Genomic DNA, 22,291 nt, shown 5'->3' with positions numbered 1-22,291 from the left:
TTCTTATAAACATTTAACACAGGAACTGGACGACAACTTAAATAACCAAAATAAAAAAATAAAAAAAAAACACATCAAATTAATTATTGTAAACAATATTGTCCTTAAAAAAAAGGGAGAAAAGAGGAAAACGATAAATCGTCTAAATGAAAATTATTGAGTTTAAGTTATCATTTAGTTAATTGATTTAAAATTCATATTTATTGTGATGGGTGGCGATAATAATACATACATGTTTTGGGTGTAAAATCAACAATAAAAATAAAACACAGAAACTAATATTAATATTTTTTGACCTATTAAATAACCCGTAATATGATAAAAATGCAGTTTTGCTAAAAGTACAAGTCCAGGAGAGAGTTGAGTCCTGAATAATTGAATTTCATGTTTATTTTTGCACAAGCTGCATTTATTTGATAATTTACTGGGCATAGTTTTCATCTAGATTAGATATTTCTTTATAAAGAAGATACACAGTAATATCTACACTGGTTTTGGTTTTGTCGTGCTGTCAGAGGGAATTCCTGTGGTATCGACTTTATAAACAAACGGTCATAAAATTTCTCCACATGACGGCTGTCAGCCGGCCGCAGCCTCGTCACACTCCCCTCTCTTACCACCCCTCAGCCCCTCGTCATTCATATCTGCTGACAGACCGAACGAGCAGCAGATGTCCCGCAGTTTGTGATATCTAGAACTGTCCCGTGTCGTCCACCTGCCTGAATGTGTTTGTGTGGACTCAGCGTTCTGGACGGCAGCGGGCTTCCCAGTAAACAAACGGTATCATCCGCTGTCATTCAGCGCGCTCCAGAGGATTCTCCCTGTGTGTGTTTATGACCAGATGTCTGAAAATGAAGCAGAGTATTGTCGAGACACCAGCAGTCAGCACATAGGATTTCTTTTTGCTCTACTCAGAAGGTTTTGTTTCTAACTAGACCTGTTTGAGCTTGAAAAGCTGACATGACTCAGAGTTCTGTCAAACTTACACCAGTTCATACTGTGGAAAATAATTGTCCAACAAAACTAAATGCAATCAAAAACAACCATTAATCATCATGAATGATGTATGTGAGAATGTGGCTATTCTTATTTATTAGTTTTTGGGTTTTTTTTTTTTTTTTACCAGTTATTTGTTATTTCTTATATTGTGTGTGAATTGTGAGGCAGTTATTTTTTGTTTTTAAGCATATGCACTGACTGATGGCACTTTTTAAATTTTGTTGTTCTTGTGACAATGACAATAAAGATTTATTTTGTCTTATCTTATCTTTATCTCTTATCTTTTAATTTAGAATCAGGAGTTGTGCAACCACTAAAAGCAGAAAAAATGCCTATTTAAAATCATAAATATCTGCCTGGTTTGATTATTCAGGTCTGATATATTGCAATGTTCGGTTGGTTTGCATACATTTATAATTTTTAACTTACTTTTTTCATATTAATTACAATCACCAGTAGACACACCTTTACAAACATTTTATAATTTTATTTGCTAATCAGGGTTTCCCCTAGTGTATTACAAGCCTGGCGGGCCACCAGGCTTTACTTGTGACCCCACCAGGCTAAGGTTGTTTATTTGCTTTGTTTATGTCTCCCTTTTCTAAGACTTTATAGTTGCTGTTTGGGTTTTGTTAAAGTCTTCCAATAACACATTTACCTAATCATATTTTCAAATTTCCTGTCAACTTTAAACATTTAAAAAATATTTTTTAACTAAAAAATGAAACATGTTTAACTCATAGCCACGATAGATCAGTGGATGGCTGACCTAGCACCCCAACCACCAGGGTTAGAAGGTTTTCGATTAGCAAATGCTAATTATGAACATTTGCTGAATGCGATTATTCAGGTCTGGAGTTTTGAAACCTTCCACAGATAAAATTGGTTCTCAGTTAGTGGAAGTTTTACTCACTGTGTCACACAGTCCTATGACATTTTATACAGATATGATGTTTGTTTTGGCTTATTACCTTTTTCTTGCTTAATATGTTTAATGTATTTGTCATTTTATTTTAAAAAAACACCAAAATGCTATTATTACATTATTCAAACCTTATTTAGATATTTTTAGTTTAGTTTTGGGTTGCTTTAGTAAACATTTTTAAGAGTAAATTATTGGTTCACAATTAACACAAGAATTTTTACACTTCTTTGTTTTTCTCACACTACATTTAATTTTTTTTCATTAAATTTATTTTTTGATATTGACATTTTTTGCCTCTATGGATAATCTTTAAGTAGATTGATTACTAAGATCTAGATGGTTGTTCACTGGTAGTTCAGAAAATTAACAGTTGTCATTTTATTTTACATGCAATGTTTGTTTTTTGTTAATAGTCATCAGTTGTTTCATTGTTATTAAACTAAAATGATATTCTTGTTAAAATCATAAGCAAAAGCTGGATTTGATTATTAGATTCTCCTCCAATTTATTTAATTCACAACTGCTACAATAACGTTAATGTTGCAAAATTACCATTTGTTCCATTATTTATATTAAAAACTATAAACTTTCAGATTTGATTGATCAGGTCTGGTTCACTGGACTCTCCAGCAGAGGACACTGATTCTCTACGCAGAGAGGCAGAAAAGAGACGGCAGCAAAGAAAGAAACTTTGGACAGTTGAACCTTTAAGCTGTAATGGAAATACTGATCAAATTAATCAATCAAATTGTATTTTTATAGCACATTTCAGCAACAGGCATTTCAAAGTGCTTTACATTGTAAAAAAAAATACAAAAATACAACCAAAAAAAACCACAGTCAACAATTGAAACATTGTATTTAGTCAAATGCATTATTAAATGTTGTCATTGATTATATTTTAAAAGCAACTCTAAACAGGTCTAGATTTAAAAGACTCAGTGTTTCGGCTGTTTTTCTGGAAGTTTGTTACAGGCTGGTGGTGAATGAAATCTGTGACATGTAAGAAAGAAAACCTACATTTATTGGTTATATGTCTTAAATGTTAAACTTTCTGGGGAAAGAAAATGGGGGGGCGACATTAAGGACTCATTTTGTTCCTATTTTTATTACAAATCAACAATTTAACCTTGATGAATAATGTCAATCTATTGCTGACTGGAATATGTTGATTACTTCTACTGTTTAAAATATCTCCTGCTTTTGTTGCGTTTGAATCCTTTTATATTGCTAGGAATGTTGAGCTCTGTTTTAAAAAGTTGTTTGCATTAAACTAAGACTAATTTTACTGTAGGTTTTCCCTCAGTGTCAGGAGATTAGCTGTATGAATTTCTTACCATCTTGTAAGCGCTTAGTATCACATGCGTATTGTAACTAAAGGGTGTTGAGGTTTTAGGGTCATGTCCTGGGTTAGGCAGCTGGTGTGTTGCCCATCTGTCAGCTGTGCTGCATGTGTAGCGTGTTGTCTGCTGTTGTGTTTGTCAGCTGTTGACTGTTGTAATCCTGTTACTTTCTCCAGCACTACGCCAAATGGCACACTCCAGTTACAGCCACACAGTCTCAATTAGTTCCTTTAACTTCCAATACAATGTCATTAATCGGTGTGTTCACATTTATCTTTTTATTTATTCATTTCCACACATTCTGATGTGCCTTTTTTTTTGCTGTTAAAGACATAATGTTACTTATTTTGCACTTTTGTTGTGCAAAGTCAGTCCCAATGCTTATCAGAAAAGCCCTTTAGTCTTTATGAAAGAGACACGCCTGGAAATGGCTTGTCAACAAGAGATTAAGTGCTTGAAATGCTCCTTGTACTTTACAGAACTTCACAAGTAAAACAGAGTCATAGTTTTCCTGGTGGACATTTCCTCCTGCCACACCTGGAACCACCAGGAACTGCTTTACTGTAGCTTATTTAAGTTTTTATTAAAATAAAAAAGAGAATCCATTCTTAATTTTTTTTTAAATATCTAATTTATTTTTTTTTAAATGTATGTAGAAAAAGGCATTTTTTAATTTTGCATAATCTCAGAAAATTCTAAAAAAAAAATCATTAGTTTTGTGAAACTTATTTAGCGAAGAAAAAATTACCCCACACTAAATAATAATAATTTTTTTCAGGAAATTAAAAATGCGACATTTATTTGCAGCTATCCCAATTCCTTTAACATAAATGTAGCTGATTTTTTTTTTGTTTATACTTTGTGAGGTTGATTAAATTACTCTGAAATCAGAGACACTTTTAATTAGTAATCCATTAGTTCCTGTTTCCCTAGGACTCCATCTAAAACAATTGTAACTGCCTATTTTAACAGTTTAAACACCAAATATATCTTGATGTGCATCACCAGATTCAAAATAAACACAACTCATGCCAGACTGCAGATCTAGACTTTTTCCCCTTTAAATAACACTTTATCAAATAAAAACATTACAGTGGAGCCATATTGGGACTACTACAGTTTGTTAATATACCAGGAATGGCTACAAGATAGTAGCTCCTGATATAAACTTCTCTTTATCCTCATTCAAAGAAGGAAATGAAAGTAAAATAATGGGACATTTGGTATGAAACACAGGTCGGAGACTTAAATTTAACTTGCCATCAGAAAATCTCAAAATCTAGGTTTGAAAACGTAGCACATTTTTAGTGTGAGATGCAATAATAGTAACTTTTTTTAAAGGATTTTTACATATTTACCAGGAGTTCCAGATTGCTTTTTTAGTTTCATTGACCTGTCGGTAGCTGTAAACTATTTTTTAGGTATAGAGTGAACAGATTTTGCAGCATTAATGATTATCAGTAATTAAACTTTCTAGTTGTAATAACAAAGATCACATGACGACTTAGGTGAAAACTGATTATTACGTGTAAATGTTCTCAGGGTGTAAAGTATTCCTGGAAAACGTCCATGACACAGTTCCCGTGCGGTCAGTTTCCAGATCACAAGGTGAGAGTCAGCGAGTGCCAAGGCTGCCGACGCACTCATGAACTTAGAGATAACAGTAAGGAGCTTGTCTGGCTGGATGCAGATCCAAAGGATTAGCTTCTGCAGCATGGCGTCTCCTTCTTGCCCCGCCGCAGAAGTCAGGAAACTTTAGGTTGAGCTTTGGGGCCCAAATGAAATTGAACTAAATAATCAAGTATAAATGCATCTTTTCCATAGTTTTGACTTATTTGGAGGTTCTTATCTTCAGACAAGAACTTCATATCTTAACATCCTAGACAGGCGGTATTGGTAAAATGGACTGAACTTGTAGAGCTTTTCCAGTCATTTTGACCACTCAAAGCGCTTTAAACTACAGCTACAAGGTATTCACCCATTCGCACACCAACACACAGATTGGTAGGCAATTTGGGGTTAAGTGCCTTGCCCAGAGGTACGTCAACATCTGGCAGGAGAAAGCTGGAATCAAACCTACAGCCCTCCGATCGCAAGGCAACTGCTCTACCCACACAGCTACAGTATTATTTAAAAAGTAGCAGTTTTTGTAGCACAGTGTCACTGAGAATGGCAGAATCTATTTTAAAAAAACAAGTTCAGTTACTAGAATCTTTGAAAGAGAAACCGGCTCGTAGCATCACAGGTCCGAAGCCGAACTTAACAATGAAAATCAGCTGTTTATCCACATATTCATTATTTTTCTCAAACCAAACTTATCATAAAAACCCCAAATAAATAAACAATGCTTAGCCTGGTGATGTCACAAGTAAAGCCTGGTGGCCTGCCAGGCTTATAATACACTGTTTTTGGTTGCAAGACAAGAATAATTTCTCATTCTCAATGCTTCTGCAGTAATAGGGAAAAAATGAATTTGTTTTAAGGTTTTTTGCTCATCTTTATCAGGGGTGCCAAAAAGTTTAGAGGGTTGTGCATGCTGTGTTAATGTTTGGTGCAGGCAGAAATTTATTTAGCCTACTTCTCAGAAATTAAATGTGAGAATGACTTTGGTTAAACATGTTTCCAATGCTCTGAGAAGCGACATGTTGAGTCTTAGCAGCTTCTTTGATTTGTTTGAAGAGTTTTACAGAGAGTTTAATGACAAACTTTGGTTCCTCTTTACAGCTGACAGTGGATCTGTTTATGGAAACAGTTCAGAGGAACTTTTTGTGAAATTTAATACTAACTCTGATCATAAGCCTATTTGTGTCATTCCTGAATCAGTTACAGTATTTGTGAAGAAAAGCAGCACAAGCAACCCCTCGCTCAGACCAGTGAGATTTCCGTTGTTGAACACAAACCTTGAATCTCATTCCTCACTTGGTTGTTTAGTCTGTCTATGCTGGTAAGACACAAACACGATGGAAACTGTGTGCTTTCGCAGCCGAGAGGAAAAACAAAACTGAAAGCTGTCCAGCTGTTCACAACCAGCTTTAATTTGTTTAAAAATGTGTGATGAAATGTTGGAGGAATTTATTTTCTATTTTTGTCAGATTGTTGAAGCATCTTCAGCTGAATCCAACAGTATCAGTCAGTTTACAGGAAATCCAACGATGTACTGCAACGTGTCAGATTAGAAAACCGTTTCATGGAAACTTTTCACAAACAGGCAAGCCGAGGCATGTTTCAGTCACCTGAGATGCATTGATAGGATGAGCAAAAAACAAAAGTCCCTATTTCCTACCAGAAATATCAAGAAAACTGTTGAATATAGCCAAAGATGGATGCCTTTATGTTATTCAGCAGCCTAATTTATCTTTAGTAAAGAGGTTTTATTGAAATCCAATGAAAAATACATATTTGACAAGTGGTCAAAAGATACTCAAATTGTCTTTTTTTGATATTTTAGCATTGGAAGCATTTTTGCAGCCAAATAAATATTTATTTGACAATCCCAGAGCCCTGCAAAAAGATTTAGCTTGTTAAGATCACATATCAGGCTGGAGAAAATAGCTTTTGGGGTTTTGGTTTCAACAGATTTTTCTTAATATGGTATCCTAAAAATGCCATGTTTGCTGTTAAAATTTGTTTTATTTTTCAAAACGACATTTTTAAATGTACCTTCATTTTAAAAGTAAGCTATTTATAGTGTGCATTTTCTTGTTGTACAGTGTGATTTATATATATTTAGAGAATGTCATTACGAATAAGTGTCAAATTGATTTAATTTTTGAGTAATCGCCTTTCGAAAACCCCATCTTTTTCAATTCAAATGTGGGTTTGTTTCGAGGTACACCTACCCGGCAAAATCTAAAGAACCGTTAATCATAATGTGCTAAAATTCTCTCTGCTCCTTTCTGGTAATACCTGTATTACCTTTGTGGTAATACAGAAAAATGCATTTAGAGTACAAAAAAACTGACTGCCAGTACGGACAGAAGTTTTCATTTTTGTATATATAGAAAACCATACATAGACCCAATAAAACAAATGCAAAAAGATGTGAGGTATTCTCATGTTGCTTTCTGAAATATTTGTAAAAATAAACATTATTGCTATTAAACAAGCCAATTTTCTTTTTGCGTTTGGTTTACAGCCTCGGTTTGAGTTTCACTGAGGTTTTCCCACCGAGTGGTGCAGAGTTCACAAACAGCCACACACACCAAGCATCAGCCATTTTTTTTCTTTTCAACACACACTAACTTCCACCTAGAAACAAGAAGCAGCCTCCAAAAGTATTAATAACTAATATTCTAATATTTATCTGGGAGGAAGGAAGGAAGAAAACCCCACAGTCGTGTGGGTCGTCTCAGTTCCTTTTTTTTGGTCTTCAGTGGAGAAGCTGAGAAATTATTCTCCTTTAACAATATCCTCAAGTCAAATAGAAAGGGGGAAAATAAGAACATGATTGTCTTATTGCAAACATGTATAAATAAAGGCAAGTGCAACATTCACATATAAAATACTGGGATTATAGTAAAATTGGGTAATACTGTTGTTTTATAGAAATATAATATATTTACTGACAGGACATTTAAAAACTTTGTACAATTAAAATAAGTAAAAATATCCAGGCGGAGATTTGAAACTTAGGCCTCAAAGAGTTAACTAATAATAATAAATAAAAACTAGCAAACACATTCTAAAAATGAATTAAAACTAACTGATCCATCCATTTTCTGTTCACCTTTGTCCCTAATGGGGTCGGGAGGGTTGCTGGTGCCTATCTCCAGCTACGTTCCAGGCGAGAGGCGGGGTTCACCCTGGACAGGTCGCCAGTCTGTCGCAGGGCAACACAGAGACATACAGGACAAACAACCATTCACACACACACTCACACCTAGGGAGAATTTAGAGAGAGAGACCAATTAACCTGACAGTCATGTTTTTGGACTGTGGGAGGAAGCTGGAGTACCCGGAGAGAACCCACTCCATGCAGAAAGACCCCGGCCGGGAATCGAACGCAGGACCTTCTTGCTGCAAGGCAACAGTGCTACCAACTGCGCCACTGTGCAGCCCAAAATGTCACAATGAGACTAAATTAAAATAATAAAACTCCTAAAACTATTATAACTCTGGTTCAATGATGTTTTCTGCTAGGTGTTTAAATGTTCCCCACTCGTATTACAAACGGTGGCTTTAATGCTGTAAACAAAGAAAACTCTTCAACACTGTAATTATGTATGTTATACTAACACAGCGATCAGCTGGAGGAAGCAAACAGGATGCAGGAGAACTGAAAAAAACTAATTAGAGGCTTTAACTTCAGAATAAGAGAGGATTGTAAATGCACAGATTCATACAAACTTCATGAATCAGGAACAGAATGTGTTGAGGAATGTAATTCAGTCGCCTTAGCTTGAGCTCCCTCTTTTCTTTTCTTTCCTCTCTTTTATCTGTTTTTGTCCCAGGTTTCTCACGCTCTTGTTACTCCTCTCACTGAGCGCTCGTTCACAAAAGCTTGTCCTCTCTGAGGCGTTTGTTGGTTCGCATAGTGAGGACTTTAAAGAGTCCCAAGCAAGAGATCCAGTGGTTGGATGCAATGTGTTGCACTGGTTGCTTCGTTTTGTGCTGCATGTTTTTATTTTAAACAGAGTAACAACAGCGTTTCTCTCTCTCTCTGCAGGTTATGAGGAATGGAACCGGGCTCGGTGGTGCGCGCCGTCTTTGAGTTCCTCCCCAGCGTCTCAGAGGAGCTCCCGCTTTTCCCTGGCGATGTCATCGAGGTACTGGGTGTAGTGGATGAGTTCTGGTTGCTTGGCAACAAAGATGGCGTCACGGGTAAGTTTTCAAAAGGTTTTAGCGATGTGGTTAATTCCTTCCTTCCTTTCTCCACTGCTGGCTTTCTTTCTTTCCCTTCTTTCCTTTTTTCCTTCTGTCTTTTCCTCCTTCCTTTCCTGCTTGCTTGCTTCCTTTCCTCCCATTCTTCCTTCCTTCCCTGCTTGTTTTCCTCTTTCTTTCCATTTCTTCTTCCTGTCCTCCTCCCTTTCCTGTTTGCTTGGTTCCTTTCCTCCTCCCTCCCTCTCTTCCTTCCTTCCCTGCTTGCTTTCCTGCTTCCTTCTTTCCTTCCTTTCCTCCTCCCTTCCTCTCTTCTTTTTCATCCATCCTTCCTTTCTTGCTTGCTTGGTTTTTTTCCTCCTACCTCCCTCTCTCCCTTCCTCCTTTCCTTCCTTGCTTCCTTCCTTCCATAGCTTTCATCCACTCCTCCTTGCTTCCTTGGTTCCTTTACTCCTCCCTCATTCCCTCACTTTTTCTTTCCTTCAGTCTTCCATCCCTCCATCTTTCCTTCCTTTCCTCCTTGTGTAAATGTATTATCATGTTGCTCTTCAGAAACCATTCTTCATGTTTTCTCTGTACTGACTGATATCATTCTTCGTCCTCGTCCTCCTCCGTCTCCAGGTCAGTTCCCCAGCACGTTTGTGGAAGAGGTAACGATCCCCGGCACCAAGCCTGGAGACAGACTCTATGTGTGCATCAATGACTTCAGCTCCGCACAGTCCGGCACTCTGCCCTTAAAGAGAGGTACTTCTGCATTTCCCTGTCATAAACATGTTTAACTGAATGAAAGAAGCTTTTAGTTTTTCTGTCCACATCACATCTAATGTACATTAAAGCCTGTTTTTCATACAGTATCACTGTTTACATTAACAGCTCGTGTTTTCTCAGTTTTACGCTTCTTGTTGATGTCCGAGAGTTCAGGTAAATTAGATGATTTCTGCTTTTCTTTTTTTTGTCCTGTGCTTGAGTCTTTCCCTTCACATTTAGACTTTACTGATTTATCCTTACTTGGTTTTTATTTAGTCACCTAGAAAAGATTTGAAGGAAGGTTGGAAATGTTTTTAATGTTAATTCACCAAACTGTCCACTAGATGGCGATCAGAAGCCAACTTGTTCATTTTGATTATTCTTTCTGATGATTCTCCTATTATCATTAGGCCTGTCGCAATAAGCAATGAGTCAATTTATCAATTAATTGCATGATAAATTAAAACAAACTCAATAATTTCCATTTGTATGATTTATTGTTTGTTTTTTTTCTTTTCTCTAAAAAAATTCTTCAATCTTGTGATTTGGTTTCAACTCACCGTTTTTCAGAAGGGCGATTTTGTTTACAGAGACTTCATTATTCATTTTATTTGATGTTTCGTTGATTTATTTTGGATATTTAAAATGTCTCCCAGCTCCACAGTTAAATATTCATTTTAATTTAAAGTTTATTGATGTTTGAGAATATGTTCTTGCATTTTTTTGCCTTTACGGTTACAATACTTGATAATGGACTCCAAACAACAACATTATTGTTTATCGCAATAACTTCTGGGACAATTTATCTTACAGCAACATTTGTTATTGTGACAGGCCTAGTTATCAGCTGTTCTGTGATTCTTTTGTGCTCTTTTCAGTAAAATTTCTCTGTTTTACCTTGTAGACCAGCTCCCAGTCTAACTGTTGTTTTGTGCTTTTAAGTGTTTAGATTTCTAATACAAAATTAATGCTAGTGGCAAATATTTAAATTAATTATACATCTTTAAGTCTTATATTAAGTTTCATTGTGTTATCTTTTTATTTTGACTATATCAAGATGGATGGAAGGCCATCTAAGCTTCTCTAAAACTGAATTGCTTCTCTTCTCGGTCAACCGTTCGTCACATTATCTGCATTAAATCTGAATCTCTATCTCTTGCTCCATCAAAGATTGCCATAAACTTTTTGTTTAAACGACAACCAGCTAATCTTTAAAGTTGCTTCTGTTGCTGTTGTGCCGCTAAACATTGCTAAATCAGTCAGCCTCTCCTTGTTGAGGCTTCACCTGGATAAAATTCAAGTTGGTGATGTTAGCTTACAAAGCTCTTAGCAGAATGACTCCCATCTACTTAAACGCTCTGATAAAGGCTTGTAAGCTGACCGGGTCACTCCCGTCGCCAAAGGAATGTCGGTTAGCAGTGCCAACACGACGCTCAAGACAAACCAGACTTTATATGTCGTTTCACAATTGAGAAATGACCTACATACTGAACATGGTTTATATGTTCATGGTTTATATCTTTAAGAAACTCTTGAAGACCAAGTTCTTATACATTAGCAACGACCCAGTTTACCTCTCTCAGAACCTGGTTTGTCTTCATTATAGTTTCATTGTGACCTTTTGTTTGTCTAATTTAGTTAGTTTTAATTAGTTTTTACAGTTTTGCCAGTCTTTATTAGTTACTATTAGTTTTATAGTGTTTAGTTTCTCTTAGTTTTTATTAGTTTAATCCGGGAGTGCACCGACTGCAGTTTTCTGGCTGATCTTTAAAAAGCTTGACTTACCGATTCCAATTTTGGCTGATATCTTTTTTATTCTGTCTAAAATGTTGGTAAATACTGTGAACCCTTGCTTATGCTTGGTTATATTCCAAAAAATAACCTGCTATAGGCGAAATCCTCCTTTATTTTTTACAATAATTATACACAAACGAAATCAAAGATCAAAATCTGTTGTCAGGCCCAAATACTTGTTTAAGAAATAAAAATAGAAGTGTTTTCTTACAAATAACTTTGGTAGTTTTTAGAAATACTGTAAAATAATAATTTTAGTAATCAAACAGGGAGGTTGGACACATTGTGACAGTTCCTCTGACTGTGCCTCTTTGTGCTGACTCCGCTTCACTGTAGCGACTTTTTCTACTGAAAGCCGTGGTGCAGGTGTCTTTTTCCGAGAAGACGCCTCCAAATGTTATTTTCCTCCTTCTTTATAGAACGAAACAAAGATTCATTTATTCCGTAATGGCGCCCTACAGCCGTGTAGCTTCTACCTTCCTTTACCATGTCCAGAAGCAATAATTAGCATCTTTCTCTGCCTTTTTGGCACATCTATGGGTGCTTTTGTCAGTGCAGAATGTTTCATCGACATTGTGGATTTTGTCATGGAGATAAGATCAGAGGTTCACATCGGCTTCACATGTAAATGCTGGCCGATCACCGATCTCCCAAAATTTAGGAAACTGGCGCCGGTAAATGGACTAGCCGATACATTTTCATACTTTGGTTAATTTTTAGGTGCAGAATTGAAAATGGTCAAAGTATTATATTGGGATTATGTATACATTGATTGGGTAATGAATCCTCTACAGAAGATACCATTTTCAAAATATCTATTCAGTTGTTGAACAACAACTGACTGGTGTTTTTTTTGCAACTTTTGCGGATTAGCGTAAGCGCCGCCAGGAGGATTATGGAGTAACGTAATTTGCTGACAGCCGACCTAAGCTGCTTGTGTGGGAAAACAAAGAATTTAACATCAGTTCAAAAGGCTAAAAAAAAATTCATAAACACGAAAACGAAGGACATTATATCTATAATTTCATTTTGCTTTAGTTTTATAAACACACAATATAGTTCCAGTTAGTTATATTTTTCCCCCACTAATTACCATTTTTATTTATTTTAGTTAGCAAAAATGTCATCTTCAATTTAGTTTTTGTTATTTTGTAAATTCTAGTTAACCTTTGGTAGAACCTGCTAGTGGTCGTCCATCTTTGTTGCTTTTATATGAATTGCATTTTTAAATCCTTGGTTGTAAGTCAAATGCATAAACATATAAAGTCACTAATAATAAATCATGCATGTGTTGAAAAGTAATTGACGAACGAACACTTGCCGTATCAGAGGATCCATAGGAAACGGTCATTATTGTCCGTCCAGTTGTATTTCCTGTGGTTCCACTGGCAGTGCTCCAGTTTTGGACCCGGACACAATGGGAGGTGGAGCCGCCGTTCCTTGGAATGTGACCCCTGTGACTTCTTGCTGACCAAACAAAATTCTTATAATCCCTCAGTCTCAGTACGTCCCATTAAAAGTTATTAAAATTCCTTGAAAAAGATAATTCCTTTGATATCCTGATACAAGCCTCTGGAGAAATGCCAGTTTGATTAAATTAAAGTAAAACAAAGTCGACTAATCAATAAGAAAGGAAATTTTTTTGTTGTGTGTCAGCTCTGAAGGGGTTTCCATCGGCATCGTGAGCATATTTCATATAATAAAATGTAAAGGAAGAAAAAGTCAGGGGGAGATGCTAACCGAAGGCGGAGCTAGCTCGGACTCTGAGGAAGAACAGACTGACAGCAGCGATTATGCCTCCCTCCCCGACGCCCAGCTGGCTAAGAGGCCGGCATCTGAGTCACCTCCCGACCTTACCCCCAAGGTAGGGAAGAGAGGAAGGCTGGAGGAACTCTTCGGTTCTTTCGGAGAGGAATCCAGAGCCTTCCTTGCTGGCTCATCCAATGAGGTCTCGTTCCTAGACTTTGCTCACCAATCAACCCCGGAGGACCCAAACAAGGTAACGGCTTTAGAAAGACGGCCGACACCGAGAGTCCGAAGGGGGAATGGAGCTCCAACCCGACCTGCACCACCATGTGGGAATGAAGAGCTCTGTTCACAGGACAGTCTCTGAACCCGCCTTGTTTTAACGACCGCCCGTTTTTTAACATGGTTTAAATTAGTATTATCTTGTTTTTAATCCTTTAAAATGTCGTACTTGATTTTAGCCATCATACTCATGACTCTCACCTTCTCAACCATCAATGTTAGAAGTGTGAAGTCGCGAGTTAGAGCCCAGAGTGTTTTATCCTTTTTAACCTCCGTACAGTCAGATGTGTTTTTACTACAAGAATGTTCACTCCCGTTTTTAAAGAACTACACCCGGTGGCAGGACTTGTGGCCACGGCCGTCTATATGGAGCGGCTCCAATGAAAATAAAAATGACGGCGTGGCCATTTTAATAAACAACCCGCACATCTTGGTGAAGGGGAGCACCGTGGTGAGAGAGGGATGAGCACTTTTAGCAAATCTGACTTTTAACGGACAGGATTTTAACCTCTTAAATATTTATGGCTTTAATGACAAACACGACAGGTATGACTTTTTAGAGGAACTGCAGCCCCACATGCTGGGAACTAAACCTTTAATAATTGGAGGGGATTTTAATTGCATTTTATCTAGAAAAGATAGGAAAAGAAATAGACAGGATTTTAAGGTAGACAAAACATCACTTTTATTACAGAGAATCGTTAGGGATTTTAAACTAGTGGACTGTTTTAGAACTATGCATCCTGGAGAGGAGGGCCACACATGGTTCAGTGGTGACGGCTCTATGGCCTCTCGTATTGATTATTTCTTCATCAGGGATTGCGCCCTAACTGATGCTAGATTGTCACCGGCTTTCTTTTTTGATCACCTCCTTCTGTCCTGCACGCTTTCACTTCCTTCAGGTGCGACGACCGGGAGAGGTCTGTGGAAACTCAACCGCTCCCTGCTGGAGGACCAGGTTCTGGTCGGCCAGTACCGGGAGCGGTACCACGAGTGGCAGACCCTCCAAGACCTGTACGAAACACGAGCACAGTGGTGGGAGATGGTGAAAGGTAGGACCCAGACTTTCTTTAGACAAGCAGGGAAAAAGAAAAAGGAGAAAGAACAGAGATGCATGATGGGGCTGCAAAAAAGATTACAAAGATATTACTTTTTAAACCAAAAGGGAATGGATTTTAATAAAGAAATAAGTCTAACAACTGGTTGGAGGAAGAATCTGCAATGATGCTTCTTTGTACACTGAGGATGCAGCAATCTGTCAAGTGTCCAGCGTTACACTAACAGTTAAAGCCTGATCCCCACCTTTCTACATTCCTCTCTTCCTGGTTCTTTCAGCCTGGAGTAAATGAAAACCAGCTGAGTTTATGTGTCAAGACTTAGCATGATTAGCCTCATCACAGTCAGACATTTTTATTTTAATAATCTACTATTGAAATAACATTTGCATCATCTATAGCAGCAGTTAATGGACAGAAATATGGCTTCACTAGGATTCAAAACATTTTACCTGAGTTTCCAGGTTGCAGTTTGGACTCTTCAGTCCAGCAGAGAGAAGCTTCACTCCTGAATCCTGCAGGTTGTTGTTACTCAGGTCCAGTTCTCTGAGACTGGAGGACTGGGAGCTGAGAACTGAGGACAGAGTTTCACAGCTTCTCTCTGAGAGGTTACAGCCACTCAGTCTGAGGAGAGAGTGAAAAAACTCTGTTACTAGGCAATTCTTCAAATTGTTGTTTAGTAATCTATCAATTAGAACTGGAGGGGCCCATTGCTATGATTTGGAGTCTAGAGGGCCACATAAAAAGCTATGGCGGGCCAGATTTGGCCCTCGGGCCTTGAGTTTCACACACGTGCCATATATGATAATCTATAGAACTTTTTTCAATATCTATACATTTTGAAGTTAATTTTGCTTTTTTAGTCAAACATTTATTTTCTTTTGTATTGTGGAAAAAGAGAGTGTGAAAGAAAATTTATAATCGATGTAAACAATATGAAAAAGTAAAAGATAAAAACTAAAACTATTGATTTATAAATCTTGTTGAAAGTTGGTATTACCAGGGTTTTCGACCTCTCCCCTGATGTCCCGAAAGAGGGTCAAAAGACCCTGAGTCCAAACTGACGACTCTCATGGCTCAAATTAACATCCCATCTTCAATTGTAAATGTGGCCGTTACCCGTCAGGCCAGAAGGTAGGAGTGTGAATAGTCCATGTTGGGGGTGGGTGCGATCTATGATGGAGGCAGCTCTACAGTAGACTCTCCTGTAGGTAATGCTCTTCAGTTTAGTTTTGAAGCATACATGAAGTGTTTTTGGAGAGATGTGACCTTTTGCAGCTGATCCATGATGTTGTGCTGCATTATCCAGGTCATTTTGCCAAATGTACATAGAGTTTGCAAAACATACAATCTGTTTCAAGAAATATGCAAAGGTTTTTCTAAAAGAAATTAGTAATGTTTTTCTTTTAAATAAAGCTAAGTGGGTTTAAAATGACAGTTTAGAAATAAACTAACCAAATTAATTGTGTTGATCCACCTCAAAAAATCATGCAAAAAGTGTAAGCAAAAGAAATCTGGGAGACTTTGCACATGCAAATTTGCATGCAGCCTTTTGTGCTGTGGAGGATAAATAGGTGACTGCTTCACCTATTTAGTTCACAAGAACTAATGGCATTTATTTCAGTCATTATCTTGCGGGGGGTGACCAAGGTTCCATCACTATGTGACAGCTGGTCAGCAAACCTGGCAAACATGATTGACATGGCAGCACTGAATGCACATGTGCTTTATCAGGCATGCATTGGGGTGCAGGAGAGACGGGTGGACTTCCTGGTTGAGCTTGCAAAAGAGTTGGGTAACTCTCATGTGAGTGAGAAGAAGGCACACAAGGAGAAACTGCTTCGGCAACAACCTTCCACACCCAGCTCAGGCAAAAGGGCGAAGTGTCAGGTCAACCATCGATGCAGGATGCGTGTCCTGAGGCCGAAACATCATCAGTGACCCCTCACACCCCCACCATGGACTGTTCTCCCTGCTGCCCTCTGGAAAGAGGTTCCGCAGCATCCGGTGCAGGTCCACCTGGTTCTGAAACAGCTTTTTCCCACTTGCCATCAGACTGCTGAACTCTTAACTGGACTGCATTCAAAAACTGGTCTCCACTTTATACCTTGCACATGTACAGAGCTAAATAACTTCTATTTTACTGTCATTCCTGCACTTTATATTTTATATTTAGATTTATATATTTTATACTGTATTTTATTTTATTCTGGAGTAACATCACAACATTGGAACCTCAAACATTGTCCTGAGCCGTATGCAACGAAATTTCGTTCTGTATACACCCTGTGCATGCAAAATGACAACAAAGTCAGTCTAAGTCTAAGTCTAAGGAACAATTGTGCAACTGTGAGATGCGTTGAGGCCATTATCAGGGTAATTACCAGGGTAATTACCAGGGTAATTACCAGGGTAATGGCCTTATTTACAGAACAAAAGCGCCTGCTAGCTAAAATCCTTCAGGTCAGTCGACCCGTCTCTGGACTCCAAAGGTAGAAATGTTAAATGACCTTTCTCTGGTATTGCGTGTGTTAATTGGTGAGCTTTCCTGCTGTTATTTTTCAGTTGAAGCCAAGTTTAGTTCAGCAGGGTTGCCTTGGTAACAGTGTTTGTTTATGCTAATAGGCCAGCCTTCCTACTGTTATTTTTCAGTTGAATTTAAGTTTAATCTTGAATTACTTTATAGTTCTAGAGGCTGTTTGTTTATTTCAGCTACCAGGCAGAATCAAACAGAAAACAGAGAAATAGACAGAGATCAGGCAGTCCATATTAATTCGCAGACTGTTGAGACAGATTATACTCCAAAGGACAAACTGGACAAACTCCAAAGACTTTGGACCGTGCTTCAGTAGTAAATTCAAGGTAACTGTCCTCTTGTGTTTGTCCTCACTCTCTAATTGGAGTGTCTGTGTGGATGAGTTGTTCCAGCAAATACTCCCAAAGCAACATAAAGCCTAACTCTTTGCAATGTCCACCTTGCATGTTTTGGGTGTTTCCCTTCTGCCAAGCACCTGAGTGGGTGATTTATTCACTTGGTGGCATACAGAGGAGGTCATGCAATATTTTGAATAAGGTATTTTGGAACATCTAAAATATGCAGGACAAATGCTCATCACACTGCTTAGATTTTATTTGGAAATAAACTTTGAAAACTGAAATCTCCAAAAAATTCAAATTTTTTTTGGAGATTCAATTCAGATTTTGAATCTCCAAAATTCAGATTTTGGAGATTCAAAAATCTCCAGATATTACTTTTTAAACCAAAAGGGAATGGATTTTAATAAAGAAATAAGTCTAACAAATGGTTGGAGGAAGAATCTGCAATAATGCTTCTTTGTACACTGAGGATGCAGCAATCTGTCAAGTGTCCAGCGTTACACTAACAGTTAAAGCCTGATCCCCACCTTTCTACATTCCTCTCTTCCTGGTTCTTTCAGCCTGGAGTAAATGAAAACCAGCTGAGTTTATGTGTCAAGACTTAGCATGATTAGCCTCATCACAGTCAGACATTTTTATTTTAATAATCTACTATTGAAATAACATTTGCATCATCTATAGCAGCAGTTAATGGACAGAAATATGGCTTCACTAGGATTCAAAACATTTTACCTGAGTTTCCAGGTTGCAGTTTGGACTCTTCAGTCCAGCAGAGAGAAGCTTCACTCCTGAATCCTGCAGGTTGTTGTTACTCAGGTCCAGTTCTGTGAGACTGGAGGACTGGGAGCTGAGAACTGAGGACAGAGCTTCACAGCTTCTCTCTGAGAGGTTACAGCCACTCAGTCTGAGGAGAGAGTGAAAAAACTCTGTTACTAGGCAATTCTTCAAAATTGTTTTCCAAACAACAAATATTTTTGTTTAGTAATCTATCAATTATTCTTATGATTAATCGAGTAATTGGATAAAAAAATTATAAAATAAATTAATGCTGCAAGCGGCGTCGTGCAGCCCTCGCAGCTCAGCACCGCTCCGGCCTATTGGCCACCGCGGGGTGCCGGCACTGCCACCCGCCAGCCACTGTAGACCCTCTGGCACAGTTCCCGCACCCGTCCACCAGGCGATATGCACCTACGCATTCGGCAGTGCTCTCCGACGACGCACAAAAAATCTGGCAAATTGGGTGATGATATATAGCTGTTGCTATAAAAATTGAGCCCAGTGTTGCTGCGGCGCTAAAACAGCGAAGGGAAAAGGGCTAACGTACGGCTAATTCAATTAATTTTAAAGTTTAACAATAAAGCTGCACATGTGTTTGGGGTTTCTTCAAATCTTTGGGGGCAATTTGCAGTGACCAACTGACCTGACCGACATGTTTTAGGAGATGTGGGGGGAACCGGAGCACCCGGAGAAAACCCACGCAAACACGGGGAGAACATGCAAACTCCACACAGATGGTGTCTGTGAAGACGCAGCGCTAACCGCTGCACCACCGTGCTGCCCACGTTTTTTCCAATTGCGTTGGGAAGGGATCTATTTTCTAGTTTGTCAATGGGGGGAAAAACTTTTTAAATTTGGTCTTGACGGAGCGTGGCATGGCGCCCCGTTCACAGAGGCTACAACCTCCATGCGTTTGATTCCAGTCCTCGGTTCGTCTCCTGCACGTCTTTCTCCTTCTCTAAATATCAAAATCAAGAACTTTAGACACGATCTTGTTGGTCTTCACTTGTTTGTTTCTTTTTTGGCTTCTTCCATCCCAGAGTGTTTCGTACCTTCTTCCAAAATGAATTTTTAGACTTTTTCTTTTTACCATCTGGATTGTCCAAATCCTGCAGGATGGTTTCTCCAGCGACCTCGGTCTCTTCTGAGGATTCTGGATCCATGGAAGAACCTGATAGAGGTTCTCCTGCGAGATCCTCCTCTGAAGAAACCTCTTGATTTAAGACTTTAACTCGGTTCTGTGAGTTTTCTTTCTTCTCTTGGGAAACTGTGATGGGATGTTGTTGGAAACCTTCCTCCTCGGCTCTCAGAGTGTCGGCCAGCAGCAGATCGTCTCTCGCTTTTTGTAAATCATTTTTCACACAAATGAGCTCCTCCTGGTGTTTTTCTACTTGATGTTTTAATGCAGTTACTTCGGTTTCAAACCGACTGTTTAGCTCCATGTACAAACCGCTAACATTCTCCAGCTCAGCCTTGGCACTCCTTTCCTTCTCTTGCAGGATTTTCTTCTCTGTTGTTGTGATTTCTTGGAGGATGGCATATTCAGCTCTCAGCTTCTCTAGAAGCTTCTTGTCCTCCTCTGTTTGCTCCAGGTGAGCTTTTCTCTCCTGCTCTACCTGCTGCTTGTATGTCTCAACCTCCTGCTGTAAATCCATATTGTCTCTTTCAAACCTACGTTTTATCTCCTCGTGCGAAATGTGAACCTGATCCAGTTTGTTCAGCATCTGCTTCTCTCTCTTTCTCAGTATTATGATTTCTCTAGCCATTTTTTGAAAGAGCTCCTCCTTCTCTGCTTTCAGCTTGTTCACTAGCTTCAGACTCTCTTTTTCTCTTTCTATGTTTGCGTCTTTCTCACGTTTCACCTCCTGCCTTACCAGAGAAATGTCTGCATCATATTTACATCTCAGCTCCTTGTAGGAAGTCTTAAGTTGGTCCAGTTCTTCTTGGACAGCCTCAGTTTTCTTTCTCTCAGCCTGTATTCCAGCAACAAATGCTTCCCGGCTGAGGAGGTGGGCCACCTTTAAATCCTCAAACTCCTGCTGCAAGGTCTTCTTCTTCATGTTTTTCACACTGTCGTAAAATTTGGATGCAATGTTTGCAGCGTAAAGTTCTCTTGGATCACTGAACGTCTCTTCTCTCTCTTCTCTCTCTAGTCTCTCTAGTCTCTCTAGTTCCCTCATTGCCTCTTCGGCCTCGTTGATGAGAGTTTCTCTGAGAGCTTCCTGCCTTTTTAGACTCAGTTCCATCTCTTCCAGTTTGGCCTCCAGCTCGGCCGGGTTTTGGTCGTCTTCTAACCTCCCCTTGCAACAAGACTTCAAATCCTCAAAGTCTTGTTGCAAAGGCTTCTCATTCTTGTTCTTCACATCGTTGTGAACCTTGGAAGCAGTGACATCAGAGTTAAGGTCTCCTGGATCACTGGACATCTCTTGACTCTCTTGTGTCTCTAGTCTCTCTAGTTCTCTCTTTGCCTCTTTGACCTCGTTGATAAATCTCTCTCTGAGGGCTTCCTGCTGTTTTAGCCGGAGTTCCATCTCTTCCAGCTCTGCCTCCAGGTCGGCCATGTCTTGGTTGTCTTCTATCCCGGCGCTCTCCATTTCCAGACTGGAGTCCAGTCTGTGGGTTTCCTCATCTAAAATATCCAGATGTGCAGGAGCGAAGCTGCCTTGGGGGTCTTGCTGGACTCCCGTTCTCGCCTGGGGTCCCATCATTTTGTTGCAGTATTGCTGAAATAAGTGAAACATTTCTCCTCAATACAATCACTAAAGTTGTCAATTGGTAAACTACCTTAAAGAGCTTTGCGCACGTCTGAACTGGTCAGTGATATTGCAAGCAATGAAAAATATGCAGAATTGTGTTGCATACAATTCTGCAGTTGATGACATCACAGACTGCATCGCCAGTGACATCACAGAGTCTTCCTTTGCTGGCGGTGTGACATCATTCCACCACCAAAATCTCACTATTTATTCTTGTTTACATTCAAAATAGTCCATGATTCACTCGTTTTTATCCAAACTCATTTCTGTTTTGGGCCAGATCAAAAACCTGAATGTTCATAAAGGGCCTGTTGCACCAGAACATATTGATAAAAACCAATTAAATTGTTAAAATATCAATATATAGGTGTTTCAGCATCAATAAGTGTTTCTTAAAATAACATAATATTGAACATCTTTTCACACTAATCAGTTCATCCAGGATTGTTTTTGTGCTTTTCTGCAATCATCACAGATTTTGTGGCGCTAAGTTAGAAATATCTGTAAGGAATTTTTGACAATATTTGCACTAATATATGATGTTAAATGTGATCTTTTATTAATCGCTCTATCGGTCATGGACTATAACTTGACATCAGGTCAGGCTGAGACAGCAGGCACTTGATCCCAAATGTTTATGGTCAATTTTGAGAAAAAAATGTTGATAAACTCAGAAAACATGTTGATAAACTCAGAAAACATGTTGATAAACTCAGAAAACATGTTGATAAACTCAGAAAACATGAGGGGATCTGTTGATTTTTGTGTGAATTTTGCGGTTATTTGTAAAAACTAGAGGGGCCCATTGCTATGATTTGGAGTCTAGAGGGCCACATAAAAAGCTATGGCGGGCCAGATTTGGCCCTCGGGCCTTGAGTTTGACACACGTGCCATATATGATAATCTATAGAACTTTTTTCAATATCTATACATTTTGAAGTTAATTTTGCTTGTTTAGTCAAACATTTATTTTCTTTTGTATTGTGGAAAATGAGAGTGTGAAAGAAAATTTATAATCGATGTAAACAATATGAAAAAGTAAAAGATAAAAACTAAAACTATTGATTTATAAATCTTGTTGAAAGTTGGTATTACCAGGGTTTTCGACCTCTCCCCTGATGTCCCGAAAGAGGGTCAAAAGACCCTGAGTCCAAACTGACGACTCTCATGGCT

The 22,291-nt window shown here is 38.5% G+C and overlaps 1 protein-coding gene across 1 annotated transcript in view; it reads left to right on the top strand.

The window, feature by feature from the left end:
• dnmbp (dynamin binding protein) overlaps positions 1–22,291 on the top strand; it is a 71,835-nt gene that overhangs the window by 9,716 nt on the left and 39,828 nt on the right. The window contains exons 2-3 of the mRNA XM_023340771.1: positions 8,933–9,087; positions 9,706–9,828. Coding sequence (XP_023196539.1) covers positions 8,943–9,087; positions 9,706–9,828 — 268 coding nt within the window. The 5' untranslated portion in view covers positions 8,933–8,942. The remainder of the gene's footprint in view (positions 1–8,932; positions 9,088–9,705; positions 9,829–22,291) is intronic.

The sequence above is a fragment of the Xiphophorus maculatus genome, chromosome 10 (genome assembly GCF_002775205.1).
Source record: "Xiphophorus maculatus strain JP 163 A chromosome 10, X_maculatus-5.0-male, whole genome shotgun sequence".
NCBI classification, from domain to species: Eukaryota; Metazoa; Chordata; class Actinopteri; order Cyprinodontiformes; family Poeciliidae; genus Xiphophorus; species Xiphophorus maculatus.
The sequence above is the reverse complement of the archived record's forward strand: the minus strand, read 5'-3'. Positions and strand labels throughout refer to the sequence as shown.